This window comes from Talpa occidentalis, unplaced genomic scaffold (genome assembly GCF_014898055.3).
Source record: "Talpa occidentalis isolate TD23 unplaced genomic scaffold, MPIMG_talOcc4v2.1 talOcc4.2510, whole genome shotgun sequence".
Classification (NCBI taxonomy): Eukaryota; Metazoa; Chordata; class Mammalia; order Eulipotyphla; family Talpidae; genus Talpa; species Talpa occidentalis.
The window spans coordinates 1-10712 of NW_023602642.1; the positions used below are offsets into that span (position 1 = coordinate 1).

General features: G+C 35.5%; 1 protein-coding gene across 1 annotated transcript; it reads right to left on the reverse strand.

Annotated features, from left to right (window-relative positions):
• Positions 1-855: 855 nt before the first annotated feature.
• LOC119253971 (mitogen-activated protein kinase kinase kinase 20-like) lies at positions 856-10152 on the reverse strand. The gene is made up of 3 exons (XM_037521192.2): positions 10071-10152; positions 5496-5570; positions 856-1062 (listed from the first exon to the last, which is right to left on the reverse strand). Exons 1-3 carry the CDS (start codon positions 10143-10145, stop codon positions 952-954), a joined length of 261 nt encoding a protein of 86 aa, XP_037377089.1. The 5' UTR covers positions 10146-10152; the 3' UTR covers positions 856-951.
• Positions 10153-10712: the final 560 nt, after the last annotated feature.

Consider the following 10712-nt stretch of genomic DNA (forward strand, 5'->3'; position numbering starts at 1 on the left):
AATGTGTTGATTTTTTATAGTAGGAGAAAAAATATTACACACACGTTTGTTATGTTCATTATTTCAGTCTACAACAAAGTCACTCATACCTAGATCAGAGAAATAGTAGTTTTTTTTTATCCCTATATAAAAATTCAATCAACTCACTTGCCCTAGATAGATATTTCACAGAATAAAAATAAATAAGGTTATTGTAAAACACCAATCAACCAGTAAGTTCAGAGAAATGCCTAATGACAGCAGTAAACAAGTCAGTCCTATTTTCAAGGTGCATGCAGTTTTCATTTGGCAACAGCAGGTGGCGTAAGGAGTCATGTTACACCACCCCGACCAGGAGCAGAGATGAAGTTACTCAAATCTCTGCTGAGTCAGGGAGGAATAATGTCAGCTCCCAAACATGCTATTTATATTAGTGCATCACGTGACCTGGCTCAAATATCTCATCCCAGGTTTACTTCTTCCACTCATACAATTGTCTCATTACAAAGTTTGTTTACAATTGACAAAATCTAACAGGATTTATGACACCAAAACTTTCCTTTTAAAAGTGTTTTGGTTGTCTCCCTGCCTCCCCACCAATAGATACAGTGCTCTGCAAATGTCAAGGAAAAAGCATTTTTATTTCTCACCAGACAGAGGCCGAAGCTTCCTAACATAGTATGTACAGAGAAATGTCTGGGAACTGTCTCTTGTCTCAGAAGATAGGATTTCAATATTCTTTCCAAATGCTTAGACATAGGATAAGGCAACAAAGCTTAGAGCAACACTCTTTTCTGCTTAACTATGAAATGGAGGACTTACTAGATCTCCAAAAATCTTTAAAACAAAAAAAACAATTTTTATACCATGCTTAGAAATCAGGACTATCATTAAGCTCTTTGGTTCTTGTCTGTACTGCAACTAGCCATGGGTCCCACAAAGTCAGGACACAGGACCCCAGGGGAGGCCCGCCTACCTCCACTCTGCCTTGTTATGCAGGAATGAGTTACACTGGTCAGGAAGGTTAGTGTCATTTGACATGGACTCCAGAATTGAAATGATTTGCTTGAAAGACGGTCGTTTCTGAAGAGAAAATAAACAGTCACTTGTCAGGACTTAAAGTAGAATATAAAAGAAAATCCACAAACATAGTAATTAGCTCACCAGAACAAAATGAAATATGATATACAATGTCCTGACTTACACCTTTCAGATCACTCTGGATTAGGGAAACATATTCTTTATTTTCAGTCAACTATTCAAAGGAAAAAACTGACATTTTTCTAACATGCAGTTTAATGTTGTAAAAATAACAGTTTTTCTTCCAGGAAGAAAAGTATTAATTCTCTCTTTGACATATGATTAGGAGTCCTAAAAAGTTAAATTATTTAAAAACCTAACTATGGGTTAAAGAAAGTGTTGTAGAAGGCAAGTAGTAGAGTCTGGATGGGCAGATCAACATTCACTGTAGAATATGTCAACTTTTCTGTATGTTTTAAACATTTATACTAAAATGTTAGGGGGAAATTTACTTATTAATATCAGAACTAATAAAATTTCCTAAGCCAGTCGTCAGAAAAAATTCTCCAATTTTAAGGCCATCATAACTTCATTGTTCTGAATGTTTATTTCACATTACAATGAGATCGGTGCTGGAACACTGTAAGGAACTGTTTACTAGACACTAAAAAGCAGTGGCTCCCCGCTTCTCCTTAACTAGCAGTAACTACACCAGCCTATCTGCTTAGGTTCTAGCCAAGGTTAAGACAAAAGGTTATAGCCGAAATGGAGAAAGATAATAAAAGGATGATGCACAGTCTCTCTTCATCATGCCTCATAATTACACCATTTTGGAACAAATTACAGTTGCTGTAATTAAAACATGCATTTTAATTTAGGAGCACAAAAACAAGAAGGAACAATGTTGAGGTGGCTTGCTCTCAGGACTTGAGTTCTTCCTACGCTATATTTCTCAGGAATATAAAACTGAGATATTTATTCTGAGTTCTGTCACGATTATACTTTTCTAAGGACACACATACACATGTGCAGCCGTGGATGTGTGTTTTTTTTTAAAAAGAGGGCGTAGGTCGCTAAATTCTGTGCTGTGTATTAAGTGTTCTAATAAACAAAGGAAAATGCCTTACATAGGAAATTTGGAAAATATTCTGTCTTCTTTTGACTTAGTTCCCATTTTAATTTCTGCCACAAAGGCCAGGTTGCAAAAAGAAAAATGTTTTAATCATTTGCATAGGAAGTAATTATACAACAAATAAAGGATTTTCATTCTGCATGGAAAAGCAGCAGGAGGACTTGATGAATTTTTATAGAAAAATGTTTTTCCTCCACATTTAATCATTCTTCAAATAAGGTGAAACTCTTCTGTAATTGGATGGCAATCATCCTTAGAAAAGAGACCTTAATTCTATAGTTAGAATATATAGTTAGAAGTGATCAAAGTGAACATTTAAAAAGCAACAACCCTGCAGAATTTTGTGGCAAGAATATTTTGTGAGGATTCCAGTTCCAGAACACAGCATTTGGTCTTGGATCGTATGGAAGTCCCTCTGAAGGGAGTAGGTCCCTGTTAGGTTTTATGTGGGGTTTACCTACTTAAAAAGCCATGGCAGGACAATTTATTAAGCATCTATATACATTATTTCTATATTTGTTATCTTCATCTTATACATAAGGAAAGTCAGTCTTGGGAAAGTATTAATTGTGTGGTATCACACAGATGGCAAGTTACAGACACCAGGAATATGACCTAAAGCTTTCAAAATATATTATCACATGAAGATAAATACCACTTCCTATCACAATTATGATTTTAGTTCCTTTTTTCACTATTTAGAAATGTCAGTGTAGGATGAACCAATACCCATCTTTACTCCCTTCTTTTCTTAATAAAATATTCTGAGTACCTGATATAAGTCACTGACAAATGATCTGACATTTACCTAATACCAACTTGTAAACATTTCCCCCCCTTACTCAAAAATATATTTCTAAAAGTGAGCTGAATACTTTAATCTATGTGTTAATACTCTAAAGTGTAAGGGCTGGAAACAAAAAGAAAATATTTTAACTATTTTTGTTCTATATATGTGCATAGGCCAGGCATGAACTTCCAGTTGACCGATCACATACTATAGCTGGAGACTGAAATGGAGACTCTCGTGAAGTAGATCTTTGCCTGATTAGTTCAGTTAACAGTAAAGTGGGCATTTTACTTACTAAGTTTATGTAAGGTGCTTAGGGAGACACTCACAAGGACTACTACTATTCACTCATAGAGCTTGTGGTTCATTTAGGAAGAAAAGATGTTTCTGAAAACAAGGTAAGGCAGTAGCCTAGACTGTGGTTTAGGAAAAAGGTCCTAAGTATGGGCAAGGGCAGACCCCAGGAAGGCTTGATGATGATGGGGGGAGGGACACGAAGAAAAGAAGGAAGAGAGTACCAGGAGGGATTGGAGGGCTACGAGGTGTGTCTGGAGGAGATCAGCATTGAACCAGCGGGTATGTGGGTGCAGCTTGGTATGCCATCACCTCAGATATGGGGGACATGTATTCGTTTTTTATTAGAACAAAATGTCATAAATTTAGGCACCAAAAACAATTTAAAACTTTCTCTATACTTCACTTGGCAAGAATACAAGATTCCTTTGGTCAGCTGACCCCTTGTGTTAGCATGATAAAACATGTTTTTTTTTAAAGATTTATTTATTTATGCATACAAGAACTGGGGTACAGGCCAGAGGTATGGCGGGGGGTAGGGGGAATGGGAAGATTCACCAGAGACAGATGGGGAACAGAACAGGCAGACTGACTGAAGTACACTGCTGAGGGGAGCAGTGGGCGAGTCAGGAGAGGTCTGCTACATCATGTGGGTAGCTCCCTGGCTGGGGATCGAACTCATGCTGCAGTGGCTGCAGATAGCTTCATAGGTTGTGTCTTAACCCCTTGTGCCACTAGGGAGGCCCCAACATGATAAACATGTTAACATGCCAAACTTCATGGCCTCAACGCTGGGCCTAATATACTAGGTGTTTACACCATCTTAATTAATCCACTATCAATGTATGTTCTTAGAATTTTAATTAATGTGGTGCAGAGTTTCTGATTAAGAAATTAAAAACCTGCTTTGCATTCTGAAATATAATCACAATGCTAGAGATCTAGTTGTACCAATGCAAATAATTTCAGGTGAAATTTCTTTTTAAGTGTCGGAGAGAAAAGTACTGCCAAAATGACTGTTTATGCCACAAGGGACACATAACTGCAGGAAAGAGCACAGAAAGGGTGTCAGAGCATTCGGCAGGATGTCCTGGAGAAAGTCGGCAAATAGAAGCTTACAGTTTCCACTAGGTTAGTTGCTTTGGGCAGGCATTTCTCTTCACGCTTAAAAAAATCCCCATATTCTGCATAATCACATACTAAAACAAAAAGGTCTAAAGAGACAACTAAACATCTACACAAAATTGTCATAAAATACTAAAAAAAAAACCCAACAAATATTAACATTTAAAAATGTGAAGTTCTTTAATAAAAAAAATACTAAGTAAATATAGGACTTTACACTTAAGAAGAATGAAGGTAATTTTATGAACAGGAGTGATAGCAAAGGTTGAAGCTGCTGATTATGAGGCCAATATAAAATGTACAAAGCTGGGCAGAACTAACATTAAATTTCCAAAACAAAGTGCTGGCCAGTCAAACCAACAGGGAGTGCGTGGGGCACGGGGCACAGGAGCCACTGCCGCCAGGGTTGGCTGTGCTATTGTACGAGAGAAACACACTGAAGAAGACTACATGCTGTCATTAATTCTTCTTGGGGCGGGGGGGGGGGGGAGTTCTGAGGAGAACTGGTTTAAGTTAAGAAAGAAATTTCATTCCTAATTTTTTTCTTCTTAGATCTCTATTTAAAAGATCAGTTTGTAACATATATATATTTCTATAAAAAACTGGACAGATTTCAACAATTTTAGGTTTTTTTTCTTGAATGTAATTCTCTCTTATTCTAATGTTTAATCTGTAAAGGCCTCTTTTACTTTTTAACTTTTCATTATATGAACCTCCACATACCTATCATTCAGCCTCAAAAATTATTATGGCCAATCTTGTTTAACCTCTGCCGTCATCCATTTCCCTTTATTTTATTTTGAAGCAAATTCAAGACTAGCCTATCATTTTATCTATAAATATTTCCATACGAATGTGAGAGTCTTAAAATGATCTTTGCAGGGAAAGGAAATGGGCTCAAATGTGATAACCACATGAAAGCCTAAGTTTTGGGATTTTTCCAACTCCACTGCAATAGCCTACAAAACAGCAATGAAGAGTTTCTAGGGAGCAAGATAAGCAGTTGTCAAGGGGAAGCCTGAACAGCCAACCCGGGGCTCACGCCAGCCATGCAACGCATGGATTTTATCAGCCCAGGTTTTAAAAACCCAAAGTCAAGCAAGCAAGGAGAACTTCAGAATTCTGAATACAACAAACAAACAAATATATACATACCTTGGCATCAGCTTCCCAGCATTCATGTAAGAGTTCAGCAAAACTTCTGGGGCAGCTGCTTGGAATGGTTAATCTCTATACAACCAAGAAGAAAAACAACACACCAGGGTTTACTCATGAAGGTAAGCAAAAACTAACTGAAAGCTCATAGGAGTTAATTTATGATCATAAACAGGACATTACATTTAAGGCCTACACTGATTAATAAATGATGGGTGAAAATTTATATTTTGATTCACAATATTTAATTGTTAAAGTTGCTTATACAGTTCCTCCAAAGAGGAGTCACAGTAATGGAGAGGTTCAACACAATAAATGCAATAAAAAGAGTCAACTCTAAAAGAAATTACAGCAGGAGAAAGGCAAATAACTGAAACACTAAATGTAAAACCAGCAATCTATCACTGAACTTTTATAGGTAACTATGAAATACACAAATAGGCAACAAGGAAACCTATTCAGCTTGGGCAGCAAGTATACAAGGCAGAGAACATCTTCATCATCAATGATCATGGAGACCATTTTAAAGAGATGTGCATTTTATCACTGGTAAATGAGACAATTTGAATGTATGACCGAATATAGCTTAGTGTTGGTCAAACCCATAGACTGTAATAACCTGATACACCAACGACTATATGTACAGCCATCCTGTTCTAACACTCTATAGTAGCAGTTCTCATAGAACATGAAATGCCCCTAGTGGCTGTTGAGAGTGAGAAATCTTCTAAGGCATTTTTGTTTATTATAAAGACTGGAGGGAAGCACCTGGAGGCAGTCAAGAACATCAGATCCTGAAACATATCCTAAAGCCTGAACTCTTACTCTTCACCAAAATTCAAATGCCCCATTCAGCTGAGCAAAGCAAACAATGAGGTTTATAAATTTTTGACCCTACACTCTAACTCTGATTCACAAACAGAAAGTATTTTTTGAAATGCCCTGAACTTTCCAAGAATTCAAGCAGGTGTTTACTTTTTAAAAAACATTAGATGGTTGCAGTGGGGACATAAAACGAAGAGTAAGTGCCATTATGCAGCTGACTATACAGCACTTGCAACTCAAAATAATTTTCCATAAAGGGTAATATTTTCAATACAACTTTTAAAAAGATTTTTCCAATAATTGAAGTGTGAAGTGGATGGGTATGGATGTTGATCGTTAATATCATCTTTTCCTACTGACAAACATTTAGATACCACATCTGGGACATTATACAAGGAGACATAATTATTTTAAATTACCTGATATGGTCAAATATTAGTTAAATCCCCACTCAGACACTTTATAAAATGGATTATTTTGTGCATTAAATAAAGACTTTCAAATAGAATCTAAAATACTTAAATTTCTATTATATAAATGTGGGCCATCCTCATGCACTAAGACATTCTGAAATAACCAGATATGAGTACTTAAATATTACTTAAAACTTAAATAATTTAAAGTAAAACAGATTCAAATTTAAAATTGAAATATATCCCAACCACTAAAGCAGGCATGGCATTTTTTAAAGGTCATATACCTTTTGTACCATTTTCTACATAAGATGCAAGAATTACTTTCTAAGTTAATTTTTTCCCTAAAGTATAGTCAACAACAATGGAGTATTTTGAGGATTTCTATGTTAATCAAGAAGAGTAGTCTTACTACTTAAAAAAATACATTTTCTTGAGAATGTAAGTTATAACAAGACAGACATTATGCTGCTATAACATTCTGAATGACCACTAACTGAGTTTTCAGGCCAATATCTGTTACATTTAGAACATGTATTAGAAATGCCCTCTTAAATTCATTCCTTCTAGAATGTTCATTGTTAGCTTTGTACATTTAACAGTGCTTTATGGATCTAGTTTTAAATTTAATATTAACAAAAGTAATTGTCTAATGGTCATATTTCATTATTAAGGGCTGAGAAGCAAAGATCTGCAAATAGAAATTTTAGAAAATATTGATCTTCCCACAGGCACATAGAACAATTCTAAATTATGAAACTGGGTAGATCTAGAGTTAAAGTAATGTGTCAAGGTCAACATTTTGGTTTTGATATTACACTTTTTCTTTATGTCAACAGTGGAGGAAGCTAGGTGAAGGTTACAGAGAATTTTGTGTATAATCTTTGCCACTTTCTATGGGTCTATAATTTTTTCAGGATAAAAGGTTAAAAAAAGAGTAGCCCTGATATTTGAATTAGGGACATTCTAGGGTTAACAGCTCACACTTAAAATGTGTTCCTAAAAGTTTAAACATATCATTCTTCATTTAAATGAAGCCTGTGAGCCTGTGAAAAAAAATAAAGCTTTCTCTTCTCAACTCAATAACCCAAATTATTCCAAAGTAAAAATAAACAAAATAAATGATTAGAAGTTGACAGGATTTTACAAATTATGTGTGAGTCAAGGTCTGAATTTTATTGTGAAATAAAATAAATCCTAGGGAATTCTTTTAATGCTATGTCAACAAAATTTGTTATAGTAAATTTGTGATACAACATGACATCACCTTCTTGACTGAAAACAAAGGACACTAAACTTAAACTTAATTTCTATATTTCTGACAAGTATTGGCAGAATGGAAATAAGTGAATGTCCAACTTTCCTTAAGTTTATTAAAAAGTTGAGGAAATTTATTTTACCATGTGAATTTCTTTCAACTTACTCTTATTTTTAATAAACATAATATGGAATGTCTTTGAGCAATCTCTCTCAGTTACCAGCTAGTCATCAGCTCTCACTATGAAGAAAAGAGTACACTCTAAGGATTGGGGAGAAGCAGGTGGTAGCCCTCTCGCGCTGAGGAGGTTCTGAAGGTGACTTCTGGGTGATTCCCACACCTCAAGTCAACTAACCAAAGGCAGCTTCTAAATTCATTTTTCTCTTCAGCTTTTAAAATCCTTGTCAGCTACTCCACTGTTTTGAAAGTACTTTAGATTCACACCTATTCTGGGATCCTTTTGATGAGATATTATTTTAAAAATATTATTCTGTCTCCTCTATATATCTAGAGGGCCCAGTTAGCTTTTAAAACAAGTTTCTTGTAGTTTCTTTTAAAACGATGTAGAGGGAAAAGATAACATGGATTGCTCTGCTCTAAAGTCAACAGGAGGTCAATAACTTTCTTTATTTTCATTTGTAAACCAAAAGCCAAATATCTAATCATATCACTGGCAAAAGAAACAGAACAGAAACAAGTAGGTTGTCACATTGTGAAAATATCAGTCAATCTGTGTGTGAGATCTGATTTAACAGCACACCAGGAATTACAATCATATTTAATTAAAACAGAACAGTTCCTGTGAAACAATGAGAAAAACACATTCTCAAATAACTTCCTTTCATCTCTCTTAAATAGGCAGCTCTCTCCCATCAAGTTCAGCTCTCATGTACATTTCACCCATTTTCAACAGCTCAGGAGGACAAATTAATAAAGTAACTCTGGATTATGTGATCTAAAAGACAGACTTGGTTTCTCTTAGTCAATAGCAGCTTTTTGATTAATGGAGTGTGTTCTGCACTCATTTGGGGAGATCAGTCCAATTCTTTTAAAGCATTAAAAAGGGAAATAGTTCTATATATTCCCCTATTTTGCAAATTATTTTATCCTAAGGTTGCAATCTTACCCTGTGTAGAGGGCACAGCTAAGATTTGGAAATGAAGAAGTTTTGTGAAATAGAGTTGTTTTGCATTGCAAAGACAACTGCGTGATTCCATTACATGATCTAAGTTCTCATAATACCTTGATATTGAACGCTTCATCCTTATGCTGAGAATTTCCATGGCTGTGCGTTTCAGTCACAATTTTAAACCTTTCAAAATGTAGTTGCTCTCTTTGATATGAATGTACCATGTTCTCTGATGTAGGCTCATAGGTCCAACTAACTGAAAGCCTCAATTTGTGGGAAGAAGAAAAGCGAGGCTGGGGACACAGCACAAACGGTGTTTACGCCACTGAAGTCCTTTTGAAATGGAAAGGCTCTGCATGAAGAAGTGAGCAGTTACGCCACTGCCTCGCCAATTCCAGTGAGGAGCTCATCTTCAATGTAGTGTTCAACGTAGGTGGCAAAACTGTAATTTTTCCCTTTTTTGAAACTATTTTTTCTTCTTTTATTTTTGAAATTCTCATCTAAGCGACAGTTTCTTGTACTATAGTGACTCCTGCTGGGAGAGGTAAGTTGAAGTAGCTGAAGGTCTCTTACAGATATATCAACTCCCGGCCAGTAAAAAAGATGTCCTAAACGCAGGAGATGGAGTTAAACTGTTCCCCTACCTTGGACGCAATGGCTTCTTTCATCACTAAGAACAAACCCCTAGGTTTTACAATTGAGACTGAGAAACTAGTACAGTACTTGTACAATTTTTGATCTACAGCATCACGACGTGAAGCTGCAACAATTAGATGTAAAGGGTCCATTCATGAGGAATAACATCACTTTGACCCTTTGTGTTAGCTCCTACTGCTAATCTTTCCATAAGCGTGAACTTACTTTCAATTTGAAGAAGATGAAAAAGTCTTTTGCAAAACCCCAATACTGTTTTCTGATCTATGTACCTGAATGGAGAATCGGAGTCTTACCTCGTTTTTTTCCACTACAAGCCAAGCTACTTGTAATCCTTCCAAACCTTTAAAGGGGACCTCCCTTGTTAGCATCTCCCAGAGAACCTGGAACAAAAGAAAATGGAATTTTTATTCTTGTACTTTATATTTTTGGTATATTACTGAAACTTTATCTAACATTTAGCTGTATCCAATTACCAGACACAACCATCCCCATCATAGAAGCTTGGGTAAAACCTATAAATTCACACACATAACTTCCTCCATATATTTTATCTATATACATATAGAGAGAATGGAGAAAAAAATATATATATTAGGAAAAAACCTGGTTTAGGAATTATAACATCTAGAGCTAGACTAAAATCTTGTGAAGCCAATGAAACTATCTTTAACTATCTCATAAGCTATTAGAAATCTCATGTATTCCCACAAATTAGATTTTATATTTTGTCAGCCAAAACTCTTTGCATGTCCAATCTCTGATAAAAAATGGTATAAAAACTGAGAATTTGATAATATTTTTAAAGATTCAATAACTGTTTCATCTAAAAGAGAAATCAAGCCAGAAATCCAATTCACTGGTTAAACCATAATGGTAGGTACTTGTAAAACTGTAACATTTAGATTTTGTTCTGGCGAACTCTCTCTCAAAATGAG

What these genes read in the sequence shown, in the direction of transcription:
- LOC119253971 (XM_037521192.2), bottom strand. Translation starts at nt 10,145, where the DNA reads ATGCTAACAAGGGAGGTCCCCTTTAAAGGTTTGGAAGGATTACAAGTA. An exon ending in TTGTAGTGGAAAAAAACGAG is followed by an intron (nt 5,571 to 10,070) that starts GTAAGACTCCGA and finishes TTGGTTGTATAG; the next exon opens with AGATTAACCATTCCAAGCAG. An exon ending in GCTGGGAAGCTGATGCCAAG is followed by an intron (nt 1,063 to 5,495) that starts GTATGTATATAT and finishes TTTTCTCTTCAG; the next exon opens with AAACGACCGTCTTTCAAGCA.